The sequence below is a fragment of the Pristis pectinata genome, chromosome 2 (assembly GCF_009764475.1).
Source record: "Pristis pectinata isolate sPriPec2 chromosome 2, sPriPec2.1.pri, whole genome shotgun sequence".
Taxonomy (NCBI): Eukaryota; Metazoa; Chordata; class Chondrichthyes; order Rhinopristiformes; family Pristidae; genus Pristis; species Pristis pectinata.
This window is the reverse complement of record NC_067406.1, coordinates 80,585,027-80,605,439: the sequence shown is the minus strand read 5'-3', so window position 1 is coordinate 80,605,439 and position 20,413 is coordinate 80,585,027. Positions and strand designations below refer to the sequence as shown.

Genomic DNA, 20,413 nt, shown 5'->3' with positions numbered 1-20,413 from the left:
TCCAGGCAGATTATTCCATCAGTAGTACAAAAGAGATAAAAAACAGAATTCAGAATATAGTATTACTGTTACAGAGAAAGTGCAGTGCAAGTAGGCAAGTAAAGTGCAAGGGCCATGACAAGGTAGTGTGAGAGATCAAGAGTTGATCTTCATCGTATAAGAGATCCATTCAAGAAACAGCGGAATAGAAGGTATCACATGGGAAAGTTCGAACAAGCCTGACCACCAAGGTCCTCTGGAAGACATGGACAGCTGGCAACACCCAACCTCCAGGTTCGTTGTCTTTGTTTCTCAATGCTTCTAAATGTCTTTGACTGTTGAAAGCATTAAAAAAATCATTAAAAATAAAAAACATCAAAAATTAACATGGTTAATAAATCAAGTAAAACACCTAAAACCAATTTTACATAATCAAAAACATTAAGTAAAATGCAAACAAAATATTTAAAATGTGACTTTATTTTTCCTTTTCTTCCATGCAGCCCCACAGTTCTCACTCAAAGGAATGGGCTCGCGGATCTTGCGCAAGGTCTAACTTGGAGCAGGATCCAACAGCAGATTCCCCAGTGTAAATGCTGGAAAATCTTGGCAAGATCCTGCCTGGTCAGTGGATTCCATGGAAAATGGCTGGCAGAGGTCATACAGAAGTCCCAAAACATATTGGCTCTTAAAGACTGTACCATGCCTGTGCTTCCAGGCAAAATTCAGGCCAATGTACAATGTACAAAGATTTACAAGGCATTTGAATGAGTAAGTTGTGTTAGATGACGAAAAATAAGAAATATTTGATTACAATGGTATCTCCATCCTCTAAACAAAAGGGGGTTGATGAAGTTGAGTATGACTTATGAATTCTTTTAATCTGGCACTCATGATTCACTAGCTCTCTCTCTTTCAGCCATGCCTGAAATGGACAGGAATGGAAAATCCACAAATTTATTTTTATTATTCACCCACAAGGATCTGTGATACATTAAAAACCCCTTTATAAAGGTAGATAATATGCTTAATGGGATGAATAAAATAAACAAAAAAGAGACTTCAGCATTTGCCAGTTTAGGAATACTTGGGCTTAAAGTTCGAGATAGGAAAGGTGACTTTTCATTGGTCATAATGGTTAATGTTTACAGTTTCAGGCTCCTCTTGGGAATTTCTTGAGTTCATCAGTAAAAATTTCATGATCAGGAAATTAAATAACTATTATTATTAATCCTTTTATGGTTGAATTTAAAGTAAGGGAAAGTGCTTTCTCTTCAGAATGCTTTTAGGGTCTTTATTTCACTTTTTACTTCATCACTTAAGCCATCTCTGTCACACTGGCTTTAACAGGAACACAATTTCAACCTATGCATAAATTATTCAAATAAAGATGTATTACTATCAAGTGATATTAAAGTGGCACATTAATTGCTTTTATTACTTGCTTGTAGATTCCAAGATGTTTGCCGTGCTGTACCTGGTGGTCTTTGTGTACTGTATAACTGGCCAACCTCTTCTGATTAAACTCAAAGGAGAACGGAGATACACCAGTAACTTCCCCAAATTAATATGTAGTGCTCCTGGCTTACCCGGATCGCCAGGACCACCGGGGGCAAATGGAACTCCTGGCCCACATGGGCGCATTGGCCTACCAGGCAGAGATGGGAGAGATGGAAGACCAGGTGAAAAGGGTGAGAAGGGGACAGCAGGTACAGCATTTATATCTCTTTACATATTCATTATTGTAGAAATTTAACTGTTTTACAAAATCAAGAGCATTAAAAAAATAGTGATAAATTATGATGTCAATGCCTTGATTGCAATACATTGAAATGAGTTAATGAAATGGGTCAATGGAAACCAGAAGGAAAGATCTGATAAATTCAGCAGAAATATTTAGTTAATTTTGACGGAAATCTTGAAATGTTCAATGATGTTTCCCATTAATAAAATGTGTGCATAGGCTGTCATATTCAGTGCAATCGATTAAAATAAGTAGTAAGTTTATTAAGTAATCAGCTTCAATAAATGCATTTTAAAATGCATTGAAACATACAATTTTTTGTGTTAATGAGTATTTCATTTATTTCAAAGCTATTTTAGAATATTAGCAGATATTTTTCAAGTGTATTACACCCTTACCTCCAATACTATGTCCTCAGTAACGTATCATCTTTCTGCAAATACACTATATTTTAATTGAGTTTCCCATAGCCCCAGCCTATTAGTTGCAGCAAGCTATTTTTTAGGCAATCATAGCTCTGTGATTTTCTAGAGATAGATCCAATGATCTATAAACTTTACAGTTAATGAGTACTTTTGAAGTGTAGTGTCTGGTGTAACATAAGAAATGTGGCAGCCAATTTACATCCAGAAATATTTTCAGTCGTGCTTGATGCACAAAACCTATTTTGAAGCAGTACATCAAGATTATAACATTCTATTTTCTTATGTCTTTGATTAATATTCTTCTCTGTGCTTATTGCTTTATGCCGCTCATTCTCTCTTTTCCTTTCTTGTTATTGCTCCCATTCATCTTCTGTCTTTTTCCTTACTGGGTGCTCTATGTCACTCTTTCCTCTCACTGGTTATCTGACAATGTACCTCTAACCTTCCCACTGGCAGCTTCAGTTTGTCCCTCTCTCCCTGTCCCTGGTGTTTTCACCACGCACCTATCTATCCCTCTCCCTGTGTTTCCACTGGATTCCTCTCTGTCCTCTCCCTGATCTTTGCTCTGTATCCCTCTCTGCCCCCCCCCGCTGATGTTCTCACTATGTCCCCTTTTGTCTCTCCCTTGTGTAAACACAAGGGACAGAAGATGCTGTAATGTGGAGCAAAAAAAACAAACTTCGGGAGGAACTCAGCCAGTCAGCGAATCGGGACTGATATGCAGGTTCTCAACTCAAAATGTCAGCCATCCTCCCACCACATAGACGCTGCATGACCTGCTGAATTCCTCCAGCAGTTTGGGTTTTTTATGCTCTCTCCCTAGTGATATCACCATGTTCCTCTCCATCCCTCTCTCTCATGTTTTCACTATGTCCCGCTGTCCCACACCCTTGTGTTTCTTCTGTGTTATCCACGCGCCCCCCCCCCCCCCCACACACACACACACACTTCTCTCTGGTGTTTTCACTGTGCCATTTCCTTTTCTTCCTGTTTATTCCTGAGCAGCCTTCTCAAAAATATTTATTTAGCTTGCAATTAATCCATTACCCATTTCTTTTTTCACTCCATGCTTTGTCTGCACTTGATTATTTTCTTTCCTTTGACAGGAATGCCTCTAATTTGTAAATATTTAGTTCATTTATCGTGAATGTATCTCAAGCTGTAACCAATAAGCATAATGAATACAAAACAGGCCATCCTCTAACTATAGAAATCTGCCCTGCAGAATAATCCTTTGGGTGCATCTGGGGTGGGTGTGGGAAGATCAATTAACTGAGCATTTGGAGAGTTTGAGTACGAGAGTGATAGACTTCCATTATCTGTGATGTGAAGCATGCCCTGAATGATCCAGCTTTATTGTTCCCTTGTTCTGGACTCCCCCAGAAGTGGAGATAATTTCCTCATCTCCATTAGCTCCCACCAGTTTATCCTACCCCAGCCACACCTCCACAGACACATACTCAAAGGGATGTGATTGCCTGCAACCAGGCTTCATAAATTAATCTTTTAGCCTAGGTAACATGCACTCCTGGAGGTGCTATGCTCAGAACTGAATACATTATTCCAGATGCAGTTTAATAAGATAATTCTCCCAGGGTTCAAAGATACTTGGACTGCTGGTGAAAAGCAGTACCGACAGGGAGCATATTCTTTGTACATGGGGGCCACTGAGGTGCTCTTTGCAGAAGATTACCAACTAAGTCTCCAAGGACATGAGGTAGTCACTGATTTCATACACTCTGTGTGCAAATGCACTTTCTCACTCTGTCTGCTCCTATGGGCTGTCTCCTTTCCTTAGCTTCGAGTTTGGGCTGCCTCCCTCGTCCAGCTGTGAGTAGCAAGCTGTGAGGTGTGGCTGAGAACAGCAGTGCCAGCCTGGAATGGTTGATAGGCTGGAAAACTGAGACTGACTATGACCTTGGCCTTCATGAGTCTGTAGGAGTTCACTGAGTGTAGTTTGAGTTTGGCTTTTAAGTTGCACAAACGCAGGGAAAAGAAGATCAGTAAAACCAATAAGTAAGAAATATCAGCCCAGAAATCAGATCAAGTAGTGCTCTCAGAGCAATGTGCTCCAGTTTTGATTTTATCCAGAGTAGACCACATTGATGATCACTTCCAAGTGAAACATGCCAGTCTTAAGACTAAACCAGGCCATGATTCATGTTAGCCACACGGACCTTCATCTGGCATTAGGCATGCACTTAATAATGACACTTTTCATGCAAGATTCATTATCACTTATACTGCCATAAATTGGAACTCAAACCCCCATACTGTGATGATTGTCCAACAGTCTCAGTACAGTCAACAGCACATTGCAAACATTAGCTGCATTTCTCATTTTTTTAAAGGAAAACTCTGCTGAACTCAAGGGACCTGACTGAGCACTTTCAGAACTCATTCCATGTTGGTCAAACAGTTTTAAGGTCTACAGAGTTTGCTTAAGCTAACAGAATGTTAGTTTTTTTTGCAACATTTAATGTCTGCGATATTCATTCAACGGGTGCCTCAACAGAGACTGCTGCTGGCAGCAATCCATCATTGGAAGTGTTGTTGCAGCCATGACTGGCCACTCAGGGATATACCCAGGACCCAGAACAGGAGGCACAGACATGGATATTCATGAAGAGCCTACTCCCACAGAGACTTCACAGCCATCCTGGACCTTTGCAGGCTCAGGATTTCCAAGGCTGCCATCAATGAGCTATAAGCATTCTGTGGGAAGACCTTCTCCCATGCTCCCTTGTTTGGACTGCTTTCTCAGTGAAGGTTGCAGTCATGTTGATTCTCAAATTCCTCCTGCAGCATCTTGTCACACGGCGGCAGAAGAATCCTGCCATGCCCCCACAACCTGCTCCTCACTGCAGTGTCCGAACATTCACCCAGGCTCAGCATTTACCAGGAAATTATTTTATCTGCTTTGGCTCCAGCTAGGACAAGGTGGCATCTCGGGCACTAGGATTTGCCACATGTACAGCCAGCCATTGACCAGAGTCAGGTGCCAATAACTGTCCCCATTAAGAACCCAGATATTTTCACCAACAGAAGAGGTTTCCATTCCCTCAATGTGCAGATCATTGTGATCACAAGAAGAACTTCATCATGGTGAAAGTCATGTTTCTGAGAAGAACACATGGCTCTTTCATTCTAAGTAGCACACAAAGCCAGACATTTTCAGTAAATAGCACTGGCTGGTGGGATGTATCCTGGGAGGTAAGAGCTCCCTCTGCTCCTATAGCTGCTTTTAGCAGTATACTGTCTGACTACCATCTGCTTCTATAGCTCCTCACAGCAATATGCTTTGAACTACGATAGCCGAGCACATAAACAATGAGAGCAACGCAAATTTCCATTACAACCACTGAAGTGAAGAATACCTCTGGTCTCCTGAAGATGAGATTACATTGCCTGCATCAATCTTTGCCAGCATTTGTCAAATAGATGTGCAAACTTCATCATTGTCTGCTGTATGCTGCTAAACCTTCCCAATCAAAGACAGCAGCTGGAGCTGGAGGAGGAATGGCAGGTAAACCCAGAGCCTGAGGACCATAAGTGGAGCCTGGAAAGCAGCATGGGGATGAGGAGTAGAAAGAAGAAGGCAGCTACCAGGGAGATGTTCTTGCTGAGCACCAACAGTCTCATTTCCCAGCTGAGTGGATGAGGCAAGCATTAGCTGCATGGGATGTCAACCATTCCCCAACTAAGCCCACTTCAATTGCAACCTTCATAAGCAGTCTGCAAAATGGAAGTCTCCAATGCAAGCCAAGTGACTGCCTTCATGTTACAATCGACATCACCATAACCAGACAGTCGAGCAGACAAACCCCCTCACATTCTGCCTTGCAGGTCCTCTTACAATAGATCACAAATCTGGGACGGGATGGTAAAGGGATAGAAATGATGCTCATTGGTCTTGCACAGCTCCAAATACGACCTGATTTTTCGACAGGATATTCCCTATAATGACGCTATAATGTGAAAGGCTTGCTACAAAACCTATTTCCTGATGAGTGGCACCTTCCTTGAACAACAAGTCCCTCAGCACAAAGTATGTTTTTGTGAGAATGCACTTTTCATTGAAACAAATCGTGCTATGGAAAATAAATATCCTGTTGAAAAGTCAGGAATCATATTTCCAAACAGGTGCTTAGGCACTCAGAAATGTGAGCAGAATTGTTCTATTCTGGAAATGCCCACTTTTAGTTGTATTTCACTGTTTATTTGGAGCTGTGCAAGGCCAAGGATCATCATTTCCACCCCTTCATCACCCAGCCCCAGATCTGTGATCTAACTCACTATATTTTATACAAAACTCTCACCATCAGTGACTCTGTCTTTTGAAGGACCACATGATCTCAAGTTGAAACCCTTCATCCTCTTTGGGTAATGAGCTGCGGAGTTCTATTTGACTCCACAGCTTGCAGATGCTAAGCTCATGCAGGGGCTCTGTAAGGAATTTCCCTGCACTACAAACAGCTTTGTCCAGCTGGGGACAAATATCATAGTACAGATGAAAAAGTATGTTAAAGGTTGAGCATGTCTGCTTTTGTTGAAATCTGAATTAAAGTCATCACACAAACCTTTACAAACAAAATCAAACATTTAAGTTCTACTTTATTCAGTGAAGCTGGGGAAGATCCAACAAAACTGTTCAAATGTGTTTTATTGCACTCAGAGCAACAGTCATCACTGAACCTTAAATACAATTAATACAATTTACTCTTTATGGCATCTTACTTTAATTACATATTGAAATAAAAAGAAACAGCAAGTTTTCCTCTGAAACTGAGGCACATGTACTTGGAATAGATGCATTGCCCCACACTTTCTGGAGGGTAGTCCAGGCATTGTGTCAATTCATATGAGGCATGATTAAATGTTCCACCTTAATGTAGAATGGGACATTGGCATTGTGTTCATTGGGGTGCTGGGGTAGATCTTCTGTCTGTCACAGAGATGCTACCCTGATCCCTGGGAAATTTTGCAGCTCTGAGCCCACTTGCATTCTGGAGCAATGCATTCTGACCATCTCTTAAGAAGCTGAGTCATGATACTGTGAGAAGGAGAAAGCAAATACATTCTTTTGCCTACATGTTTTCCTTCCTGTGGTGGAGGGTGGGTTGTATAGGGTCTTGCACTGAGAGCTTACACATGGTCCTCCGCAAAGTAATCACCAATGATTGTCCTCTATTTCTTCAAGTACAAAGGTATGTGAAAGAGGGAATGCGACGAGGAAAGAAGGCTGGTTCAATACCATCTCTCTCCAATATGTGTGTAAAACACTGGAAGCAGAATCTAATGAGATTAAATAAGTGATCCCACAGCCAAAGGAATAGATCAATGCTTTGCAGACCTGCCACATCAGAGCATGAACAAAAATAAAAATGCTGAAAATACCCAGCAGGTCAGGCAGCATCAATGGAAAGAGAATGTTATTTGCAGTTTACTATGTTCAGTCAATGACAGTTTGTCAGAACCATTCTGACGAAGGGTTTTTGCCCTGAAATGTTAACTCTGTTTCTCCTTTCACAGATGCCACCTGACCTGCTGAGTGTTTCCAGCATATTTTGCTTTTATTTCTGATTTCCAGCAATCTGCATTTTTTTTTAAATTTCACCTTTTCACCAATGTTCACCAGACCTCATTGTAGAAGTGAAGCAAAGTGACATCAAAGCAATTTTGGAATGAGTGTAGTGTCCAGGAGCCCTTGTAAAACTGAAATTAATTGATAATCAAGGGGGTGTATAGAAATTCTTCAGGCAGTGCTTTAGGTCTAATTGTCTGCAACTGGTTCAACAATGACTTTCCCTCCATCATACAACTGGGGTGTTCATTGATTAGCACAATGTTCAATTCCAGATAATGAAGCAGCGATGCCTATATACAAAGAGACCTGGGCAACATACAAACATAGTCTGGTAAGCAACAAGTAAACATGCATGCTCACATGTGCTTGGTATTGACCACTTGTCAGCAAGTGAGAGTCTAGCTAGCTGCACATGACGTTCAAAGGCATTAACTTCACCTCATCATTCTCCATCAGCGTCTTTAATCAGAAAATACTTGGATAGCCACAAAAGCAGGTCAGAGATTGAGTATCCCATAGTGAGTTGTGCATATCTTGATTCCTCAAAGCCTTTCCACCAAGTCATAACTTCAAAGAGCCTGGAATACAGTCCACTTGCCCGGATGATTCCAAGAACACTCAAGAAGATTAGCAGCATCCAAGTTCAATCTTGGCACCCTATCTACCACATTAAACACTTACTCCCTCCACCATCAGCACACCTCAGCTGCACAGTGCACCATCTGCACAATAGAAACTCATCTAGGCTACATCCATGGCATCTCCCAACCTTGCAGCCTCCACCGTAGCCAAAACATAGCAACACAAACATCTGCTGGGTTCTCTCCAAGTCGTACAGCATCCTCAGTTGATAATATGTTGCTTTGCTTTGTGAGTTGGTTGGTCTGAATCTTGGAACCTTCCTCTCAACACTGTGGGAGTACTTTCACCAAAAGGGCTGCAAAATTTTATGACACTTGCTCACCACCATCTTCTTAACAACAGTTAGGGATGGGAAATAAATACTGATCTTCCCAGGATGTCCACATCCTATGAATGATACAGTAACAAAGAGAATCATTGTAACTTTCTTAGTTAATCAGCATAATGAAGCCAAGATTCCTGGAATCAAGGTATAATTTCAAAAAAAAAACAAGACATGTATTTACATAACACCATTCAGTATATCCTAATCCAAATGATTTAGTAATGTTGATTGGGGGTAAATATTGCCCAGGACACAGGGGATGACTCCACTGTCCTTTTTAGAAATAGTGCTGAGGTATCTTTTCGGTCTACTTGAGAGAGCAAGTGGGGTCAGATTTTAATATCTTAACCAAAAGACGGCATCCAATGGTGCAGCAGTCTTTGCCTTTCTCTTCTCCATCATCTTTGATCTTAATGTCCTTGCCTCACTTATACATTAGATGTTATTCATAGCCCTCTGTCCAACTTCCTTTCTGTGCCTCCTTTGTTTGTTTGTACCTCCATCATTCATTTGTTTTCCAGTATATTCTACATAATTCGTTCTGCTATCATTCTACATACTTCGTTCTGTTATCTCCTACTACATCTTTTATTATTGTAGCTAATGTTATGTACCAGCAGCAATAGAAACACAACAAGCAAGGTTTCAATATTAAAATCTATTTATTAATAACTACTTGTAATAAAAAAAAGTTAGATATCAGACATTGACCGAAAGAAACCAAAGTGTGTGTGACTAGTTCCCAAACCCCAAGTCTAGGTGCAGTCAGTTCTCAAAGTGTTATGATAGTAAACCAGTTCGATTCAGCAAGTCACAAAGCAAAATGATGAGCAAAGGCAGTAAAACCACGTTGGAATGTAGAGAGAAGGAGTTTACGAATTTCACAATTTCCACTTTGAGACCTATATGATGCCACCTCTCTTTCTCTCTCTCTCTCTCTCCCCCTCTCTCTCCCTCTCTCTCCCTCCCTCCCTCCTACCTCATCAGTGGCCGGGTTCAGGAATCAGCTCTCAGACACATCTGCAGTTGCCAGCAGTTCAATGAATCAGCCTTCAGACACCTGCAGCTTTCCAGTTATCCCAGTCATAGAAGCGGTCCGCTCCCACTCGCAGCAGTCAGACAAAGCCACATGCTACCATTCAGGTGCCTTAAAGGGACACCCACCAAGTAGCAACCTGGGGCTCGTAACGCTAATTAGTAATGACAAGTTTAAGATGACATTCATTCCTGGTCCAACTGACTAACAATGTTTTTATGTTGTTCAAGATAAGGTACATTCCCATTGGCTTAGCTGAATTCCTAAACCAAAAGCCTTGTTGCTACAGAGAGGAATTACTTCATTTCTGCATGAAATCCATCCCTTTAGATCCCTCTGCGGTCTCAGTTGAGACCTGGAATAAGATGAGACAGGATTCACCTGAACCTCCCTTAATATTACCTACTGCATTCAGTGCTCCAAGTGTGACCTACTCTACATTGGTGACACCAAACGCAGACTAGGTGACCGTTTCGCGGAACACCTGCGCTCTGTCCGTAACCATGACCTGCATCCCCCTGTTGCCAGTCACTTCAACTCCCCCTCCCACACTGTCACTGATGTGACAGTTCTCAGCCTCCTCCACTGCCAGGAGAATTCCAAGCGCAAACTGGAGGAACAGCACCTCACTTTCTGTCTTGGAACCTTGCAGCCTAATGGAATGAATATTGAATTCTCCCACTTTAGGTAATCCCCACCCCCCTTCCCCACAAACACTCCCTCTCCCCACCTGCTTCTTCTCTTCTTCCCTTTCCTAGCCTCTTTTTTTCCTACTTTTTTTTCCTCTCTCTCCTTACCTTTGACCCATCCCCTGGTGGATCAGCTCTCCCCTCCTCCCCCGCACCTGCCTATCACTACCTACATTACCTATCGCTACCCTGTGCCCACCCCGGCTCCCCTCTTTTGTCCACCTATCACTGCTCTGTTTATCCCTCCTATATATTGGGCTTCCCCTTTTCCTATCTTCAGTTCTGAAGAAGGGTCCTGACCCGAGACGTTAACCACCTGCTTTTCTCCATGAATGCTGCCTGGCCTGCTGAGTTCCTCCAGCATCATCATGTTTTTCACCTGGAATAAGTCCCTTGCAAACCTTGGAATTTCCAGACTAAATTGTTCATTGTTCCTATAAAAACCTGTCAGTGTGTTAATAGCATATCTTACCTTCTGAATAGGTCTATCCTCTTCTGAAAACAGAGAAGATCACTCACACCTTCCACCCAAGTGGTGCTCCCTTGCTTCTCCCCAAGACAGAATTAATGAAATGATACAAAACTTAGATGATGTTAATGTTCGCCTGGAAATGGCAGGATCCCAGTGAGAAATCACCAATTGACTTCTATATCTGCCACTTGGTCTTCCTTACAGCACTGCAACTTAAATTGGAAGGCTGTGCCTTCACCTTCTAAGCCCCAATCTCTGCAATTCCCTCCAATGGTCTGCCTTTTTTCCTTCCTTTAAGATATTTCTTACAACCTACCTCTTTGACCTAGCTTTTAAACATCAGTCCTAATAACGTGAAACTTCATTTAATAATGTGAAACTTCATTTAATACTTCCCCTGTGAAGTGCCTTGGACAGTTTTCTATGTTAAATGTGCCATAAAAATACAACTTTTTGCTGCAGCACCTAAGTCTGTAGCACAAGTACTCTACCCACCAAATGTAAATAAATATTGCTTGAATTTGCAATAATTATTAGTTGAATATGTCTTCATTTATATGGATTCTTCTACCTGAAGACAAACTCGTGGTCAGACGTTAGGAACATCTGTGCCTAGGTTAATGCAGGATTTAGTTCACATTTCACCCAAGCGTTCTTGAGCTTTTATAAACAATTGAAATTACTACCATAAGTCTGTGGAGGATAATCAGACGCTAATTAATCCAAACTATTTGAGAGTTGTTCTTGTTATCCTTATAATATTTCTGTTTAGAATATGTTGAATATTGTCCTTGTTGTTTTGCCCATAGCTATCCCTAAAACTCTATAAATATTTAATACATTCAACAAAAATAACTTTTGGAAATGGCAGCACGACCGAGATTCAAAGATATCCCAGGAGAACCTTGGCTGCCAAAACCAGAGAAGCATGTGAGCGGAAACTTCCTAATCTTACACACTAGGGGGCGATGCTTTTGACACTTGTGGAACACTTACATGAGTGACAATCACTGAGCAACTAATTGCAGTGACAAACCTAATGACCAAAGGTTACCTGCCCTTTTGTTGTAGGTCCATCTTAATGGAAAATCCTACCTAGAAATTCAAAACTAGTCAATAGAACTAAACACAGAAACAGTTGCATCAGTGATTTATACTCAGCATTTGAAATTTACTCCTTTGACTTCGATGGAATGAAATCTAGAGGCACGATCCAATATGTTGACACCACGATTTAGCATATTTAACACTACCAATGGGGCAGGGGAGGGCAAGGGTGGGATTTTTAGGCATTATTCCTAAATATTTAAATTCAGCTTCACAGCTCATCAAATCCTTTAGTTTATTCAAAATGAAAATGTGACTTTCCGGCAATCTTGATTGCTGAATAAGTGTTTGTGTATTGTATTGTATTTGGAATCTTGCAAGAACAACCAGAAAACCTAATGTACTGCTAAGAGTGCAAACGTATTAGATTGCCTTTCTCCAAGTTGTCACTGGCTCAATTCAGAATGTATTTTAATGGAGGGTTTGCTTTTCACTCAGTTCTTTATTTCCAAAAAACGGTTTGTTTTCTCTTTGTTATTTTCTTTCCTGACTGCTTTCTCTTTGATTTAGCTGCATCAGTGCTAGTGAAGTAAATTCTCAGGCAGCACAGAAGTGCAGCTGGTAGAGTTGCTGTGTCACAACTCCAGGGACCCCAGTTTAATCCTGACCTCCTGTACTGTCTGTGTGGATGTTGCATGTCCCTGTGACCTTGTGGGTTCCTTCCAGGTGCTCCGATTTCCTCCCACATCCCAGGACCTGCAGGTTGGTGGTTTAATTAAGACACAAGAGACTGCAGATGCTGGAATCTGGAGCAACAAATGATCTGCTGGAGGAACTCAGTGGGTTGAGCAGCCTCTGTGGAGGGAAAGGAATTGTCGACGTTTTAGCTTGAAACCCTGCGTCAGGATGGGTTGCAGTCCTGATGAAGGGTTTCAACCCAAAACATCGACATCATTCCCACTCTTCCCTCCCCCCCCCCACCTGCCTATCAAACCCCTCACCTGGATCCACCTATTACCCACCAGTTTTTGCTCCACCCCTTCACCCCAACTTTTTATACTGACTATCTCCCCTCTTTCTTTCCAGCCCCAATGAAGGGTCTCGACCCGAAACATCGACTGCCCATTTCCCTCCATAGATGCTGCCTGACCGGCTGAGTTCCTCCAGCTCCTTTGTGTGTTGCTCATAATCCAATGAGATAATTTGTGCCACTGATCATAAATTTTATTCCCTGCTTGAAGGAGATCTCAATATATTACAGATGGGAAATCAACTAAATATCATTGAGAATCATTCCAATATATAAAATTTGCTATGGTAACAGAGTAAATATCAAACTCTTTTTTTGATCTGTTTATTCCCATGAGTACTCATGAGAAGAAATAAATCTAAAAGGAAAATCAAGATAAATTCTTCTTTACACTGGTCAATGTTTGGGATTTTTCACAAGTTTGGTGATAGATTCCAAGTTCTAAATGTGAATGAATTAAAATTGGCCACAGTAACTTCATCACTCTGATTTATTCCAGGGATAAGAGGGAAAACTGGACGTGATGGAGACTTGGGTGATAAAGGTGATAAAGGACCAGCTGGTAAAACTGGAATTCAAGGACAAAGTGGCTTGAAAGGGAAAACAGGACCAACAGGATCTTCAGGACCAAGAGGAAACAAAGGACAGAAAGGGGATCCTGGACCACCAGGTGTTTGTAAATGTGGGAGTTTGGTGCTCAAATCTGCCTTTTCTGTTGGCATAACTACCAGTTACCCAACAGAGAGAACACCCATTATATTCAATAAAATCCTCTTCAATGAGGGTGGCCATTACACTCCTTCCTCTGGAAAGTTTATATGTGCCATTCCAGGGATATATTTCTTTTCTTATGACATTACCCTGGCTAATAAACATGTTGCACTTGCACTGGTGCACAATGGTGAATATCGTATAAGAACTTTTGATGCTAATACGGGGAATCACGACGTATCTTCAGGATCCACTGTTATGTACCTGAAGCCAGAAGATGAAGTGTGGCTGGAGATCTTTGAGTATGAACAAAATGGTCTGTTTTCTGATCCTAACTGGACTGACAGTTTATTTTCTGGGTTCTTGCTTTATGCTGATGCTGATTACCTGGATGCTTTGGCAGAAGATGAACTATAGTACAGAAAGGACCAAATATTTTAGTTTGATTTCCAAGTCTTTTGTCAAGATACACTATAAATATTTAATGGTAAAACAGGCATGTTTGAATTATACAAAATTATTCTAATTCTCACTGACTGCTCCACCTTGGAATTAGAATGGGACTTGCTACCAAATATTGCCCGATCCTAGGGTTAGTTTTAATCTGGTTTAATTTACTAATAGACTTAATTAGAAGTGGTGTATTTGGGATCAACCTTGATAATGACATTTCACATATTCAGTTCACAACTACAGGATATATTAGAATGGTTTCCACATTAGTACGGCTCAGATTTTTTTCAAGGACAATGTAAACACCCATGATGTGACAGTTCAAATCCAGAACTTAAATGTTACTCTGTGGAAACTACATTTTACATCTGTTTATTGATATTAATTGAATTGTTTTTTTTATTTTGATTTATGGTCTACATTACTCCAATTTTTTTTAAATGCAGCTAATTTGGCAAACTTTCCAATGACTGAAGTTTGCTTTACTTTAAATATAAAACAATATCATCAATTTGACTCTTCCCAGCAGATCCATACCATGAATTCTCTTATCGTCATTTGTTAATTTGGTAATGGGACTTCTTTTTTGGAAGTAAATTATGTCATAGTTTATGCAAACCCATGTTTTATAAAACAACACCACAGAAAAGGTGGCAACTGGGCTTTCTATCTCATATATGTGATGCTAATGAATGTTCTATTCATGACACCAAAGGCAAAGTCACAAAGGCTTCATCTTTTTTACTTCCACAAACGTGAATGCGTTCAACATTCTTTCTGATAGTACATGCCTTTGTTAATTAAATACACACAGAACATTTTACCAGAGTGACCTGGCACTGCTACCTGAATTGTCCATGGCATCAAACTAATAACCAGCCTGTGAACATATAAATTAAGTTAGGAAAAAGACAACAGTGTACAAGAAGGCTTGTTGAAGCAATGGTTTAAAAAAAAGTCTTTGCTACCTGAGCAGCAGACATCATCAAGCAGACATCATCGAGCAGAATGCACAGAAGAAATTCAAGTGTGGAAAATCACACGTCAATATTGGAATCCACTGGGACATTTTTCAATTAATTTGATAGTTTACAACCCAGCAGTAAAGACAAATCAGAATCTCTTGAACTGATAGCTTGGAATTTTTCCTCAGTTACCTTGAGGAGTCAGCTCGAATTGTTGCAGGGTAGTAAGTTCCCTGACCCGTGACTTACAATGGAGCAGTGCACTCAGACAGTGGATAGGCTGGAAACAGGCAGTAAACTGCGCTGCTCTGACATTCTCCATCTGTCTGCAAACTCCCACTAGCAGCTAGGATTGGTGAAATTTATTTAAGAGTTTTGTTTCAAAATGCTGATCAATTATGGAATGAAAATCTTATTTTAGTGATAAACGAGAGAATGGCTTTTCCATATTTAAACAGTAGCAAATAAAGCTTAATCTTTAAGAATGTTCATTAGTAATTGTAACTAGGAAAATAATTATAATATTTTGTGAAAAGAGGTATTTGTCTTCTCCTTAATGAATTAGATTTAGCTCAGTGACAGCACTCTGCATATTGTTGGTTATGGGTTCAAAGTCATCAGGAAAGACTAGGCTAAAATTTCAGTACAGGACTGAAGGAGGGCTTTTTAATTCAGTGTATCAACAGGAAGTCATGTCAATCTCTCAGGTGCTGGTTAAAGATGCCCCAGCGCTATTGAGCAGAGAAACCTCCCAGGCATTTTGGCCATCGCTTTTGTCTCAACATCTTCACCAAAAGAAAATACAAAGCAAATCTTTGTCTTTGTTCACTATTGTTAAAGGACTCTGAGAGGATTGGCTGCTGGATGTACCAGTCTCCTGTAATTCTATTGATAATCTAATTATTTAGTTTATTGATGCTTATGCAACACCTTTTCTTCATTCATGCAGTGATGGAGTTTCCCTTTGCACAATTATTTCCCATCTCAAAGAGCCTTTGGAAAAGTTTTGATGAGTCACTTTCTTGAACCTCAGGTATCTGTGTGGCCGAGGTTATTATGTTACCTAAGCCATGGTTCCAGGTTTGGGAGATGATGTCAAAAAAGCATTGGTGAGTGGCTGCATTGTATCTTGTAGATGATATCTACCACAAACAGTGTGCTAGTGGTGGAGGTTATGTATGTTTTATATGCTGGATGGTGTGTCAATCAGTAGGCTGTCTTGAACTGAATGACGTCTTCCTAAGTGTTATTGGAGTTGCAGGCATCCAGGCAAGTGTAAGTAGAACCACAGAACAATACAGCACAATACAGGCCCTTCGGCCCACCATGTTGTGCCGACCTTCAAACCACACCTAAGACTATTTAAATAGAACCATAGAACAATACAGCACAATATTCTACAAGACTCTTGATTAGTGCCTTATTGATGGCGAAACTACTTTAGGGAATTCAGGTATTTTACCTCCTATACAATACTTAGGTTCTAACCTCTTCTTGCATTTAGTGGCTGACCCACAAGTTTCTTATCGACGGTAATGTGCAGATGGCTGAAGATGGTGAATTCAGTACCACTGAGTGTAAAGGTGAAATGGTTGGATTATATCTTGTTGAAAACATTGGTTGCCTGGAAAGATGCGTGATGTAAATGTTAATTTTCATTTATCGGCCCAAGTCTGAATGTTGTTGAAGTCTTACTGCATCAATAGCTGTGATTGGAACTGAAACTTATGCAATCATCAATGATTGTTCCCACTTGTGTCTTATGATGAATGAAGGTCAGTGATGGAGTGAGTAACCATGTTTGGGCATAGAGCATTATCCTAACAGGTTCCTGCGGTGATGTTCTGGGATTGAAATGATTGACTTGCGCTATCTTCCATTTTGCTAGGAATTACTCAACCAATTGAGTTTTTATCCAAATGTCCATTGCTTTCAGTTTTACCAGAGCTCCTTGATAGGCTATTGGGTCAAACACTGCCTTCAGTCTCAGCTTGCCTCTGGAATTCAGCTCTTTTGTCCTTGTTTTGGCCAAGGATGGAATGAGACCTAGACATGAACGGCCCTGGCAGAACCCAAACTGAGCATAGGTGAGCAGGTTAATGGTAAATGGCACTTGATTGTGTTGGTAATAATTACATTTCACAAAAATGAACAACATGTGCATTGCACACCTTAACATCTATCAATATGGCTCATGTGACTGGTGTATCTCCGAAACATAGATGCTCATGATCAAAAGCTCCTTGCCTGAAAGCCAATTCCTCAGCAGGATCAGTCAAGTCCTGTACTGTGCACCTTCCAAAAAATACTGTATCCTTTCACATTTTAATTTCCTTCATTACAGGATTTACTTTTCAGAACCCATCTTTCAGTAAATTAAGCTGAAATCTCAAAATACAAAGACAGCTGAAAACAGCTCATGGAGCCTTATTTAGGGCACACTCTTAATGTTGTTGTGGCTCCACAAGTAGCCCTGTTTGGGATGTCTGCCTTACCAGCAGTTACACTCAAGTTAGTTCTGAAGCAGTATGGTGCATTCACTTAGTGCTAGGTGGGTTGGGGTTAACCTTAAGAATCATAAAATTGAGCAGCAATCTATCTCCTCCTGCTTCCACAATAATTTATTTTACTTGAATGAGGTAGAGGTGGTCCCAGGATACCTCCTCAGAAATTGTATTTCATCAATTTCACAGAGCCTGATGCATGTGCAGATTGATGCAGGTCAACATTATAGCAAAATTGTTCTGTTTTACATTTGTTGTCAGCTAGTTAATAAACCAAACCATGAGTTGTAATGTGGCCACCTGGACAATGCTTGACACAATGCATCCTGCCAAATCACTCACACTGGGATAACCATCCTGTTACATCTTAAATTGCAATGGAAATTTGCCTCCAAATATTAGATCTTCTGGGGTTGTAAAGCAAACAAGGAATTAAATCATTTACAAAATGAACTTTCAATACAATATTTCAATATCCAGAACTAAAATTGTTCTAAACATCTGCAGAAACTACTGACAAGTTAGGATGGTGCGGGAAACCTTAGCCTCCATACCATGATGCATTAAGACTGTATTTTCTCTCTTTTCCCATTTCCGTTATGAGATGTGAGGCATTAGGAGAAGAATTAATGAGGTATGAGATAATTTAATGCTTTACTAAGGGGATTACTACACTCATCTCATTGAGTAACATTGAATGAAGGCATTTTACTGGAGAACTGAAAATAGGCAGGTTGCTCTGAAAGAAGACACTCCAGACAAACCCTTAATTGGGCCTCTTTAGCTGCAGCTTTTGAATATAATATAAACTGAACCCATTACTTTCACTTGATCAAAACTCCTACTTGAATAAGTTTGTTTCACTGATACTTGTGGATTACAAACATTCCCATCTAGGCTCAGATAATTCTGACAGGTTCCTCTTTCTTACTGGTGCATGGAAATGATTGATAGCTGAATGTATTTTTCTGTACTAAACACCCTTCTGAGAGAAATTGACTACTTCCACAGATTTTGAAGACACGGTCAGAATGCCACATGTATTATTCACTCGGATCCATTGCAATTTGTTTGCCATTTAATTTTACACAAAATAAAAACAGCTTTCTGATCTACACACATATGTTACAGCTTTCATTTCTGAAGATGTGATGATTTTACTATCAGAAAATATCCAGCTGTAAAATATGATTGAAAACAGCAACATGAGTTATAAACACAGAATAACAGGAAACGGAACTTACCAATTTGATTTCAGACTAAAAGAGATTGATCTATGAAATGTGTGAAACATCTGTTAAAAGTAAATATCTATTAGAAATTTGCTTTGTTTAAATTGCAGCTACAATTACAGAGAAAGTCAATTACCTAAAAATTTATGGGGATGGTCAGAGCACATCGCCCATCAATTGTACAATTCATCCAAGTTTTGCTTCACTGAAATCAATTGGCAAGGTTCTACAAAGAGCGGGTGATCTACTCCAGAAGGTTGCTGCCCAGGCAGAGTAACTGTGTCATGTTTTACTCTTTACCTTTGTTTTTAAGGTAAATGATTGCTCTGGATTACCAGTGGGTAATGGCGGCAAAATTATGCCCTCTATTATCGGAAATGACATGGTTTTCCAAGTCTGATGTGATCATCAGAAAATCAGTTTGAATCCCCAGCAGGTTTCAGATGAGCAGGAGGTTAGGGAAGCACAATATTCAGCTCTTTATTTCAGTCCAAGAGTACTTTAACTCTTTAACATCACACACAATATCTGCTATCCAACTGAAATGTGCGGAAAGTGGTAGGCAGGATATCCCCTCTTTCAGCCTGATTCCATGCCTCTCCTCTGCAATTATGCTGTAACCATTTATACCTTCTCGACCCTTCTTTTGTTTATATACTTCTATTAGAAATTAGTTCTGCAATGCACCACTATCATTTCTGTCATTTAATCACCACTGCAACCATTATATACCTTTCTCTTTTGTTATTATACCAATGTCACCTTATATCCACCCACTTCAACAACCACTTCTGCCTGCTCCCCACACCCCCACACGTAACTTTCTTGGCTTATTGCTGTTCTCTTAATGTCTTTCAGTTCCCTTGAAATTCAAGTCATATTAATGCAAAATGTTAATTCCGCTCCTCTCTCCACTGATGCTGACTGACCTGCTGAGTATTTACAGAATATTCTGGTTTTATTTCTCATTTCCAGCATCCACTGTAATTTGCTTTTGAACTAATTCCTTTCTCCCTTGCCCAGGGCACTGAAGCTATTTGTCATTTCCGTACTGGCCTTTCAGCTGGGATCAATTAATTGAAAACAGGTCAGTAAGTGAGTCTTCCCAACATGCAATCTGTACAGTTCTGCCACATGGTCCTTTAACCTACACAGCCAGGAACCAAATTTGAAGCAGAGTTTGAGGAACATGTTTGAAACAAAATAAACATTTACTTATTTGGGAAATTTTAAAGTCAGTTGTACGAGAGGATGTTTTACTTCTGGGCTGGTGATGAGAAGCCTCATCCGCTGGCAACACTAATTAGCAAGCCGACTGCATATTGCACAGGATCAGAAAGACCTGGTCCACATAAGGCTAAGTCTGCATTGTCGGAAGGCAAAGGTGGGCATTGGATAACTTACTCTGGAATTTTTATGTGTTTTGGTTTAATCCATATTTATAAATATTGCAGACAAAGGTTTGATTTTAAAAAGATGGTAATTTTTCTTATATAAAATATTACATTAAAATATTATATTAAATTTTTTAAAAATAAATTTAATAAAATCTAAAAATAACAATGGTGGCTT

General features: G+C 40.2%; 1 protein-coding gene across 2 annotated transcripts in view; it reads left to right on the top strand.

The window, feature by feature from the left end:
- LOC127566441 (complement C1q tumor necrosis factor-related protein 7) overlaps nucleotides 1–14,570 on the top strand; it is a 36,607-nt gene extending 22,037 nt beyond the window's left edge. For both annotated transcript variants that reach the window (XM_052008857.1, XM_052008868.1), the window contains 2 exons: nucleotides 1,431–1,688; nucleotides 13,476–14,570. In XM_052008857.1, coding sequence (XP_051864817.1) covers nucleotides 1,439–1,688; nucleotides 13,476–14,104 — 879 coding nt within the window. In that variant the 5' untranslated portion in view covers nucleotides 1,431–1,438 and the 3' untranslated portion in view covers nucleotides 14,105–14,570. The remainder of the gene's footprint in view (nucleotides 1–1,430; nucleotides 1,689–13,475) is intronic.
- Nucleotides 14,571–20,413: the final 5,843 nt, after the last annotated feature.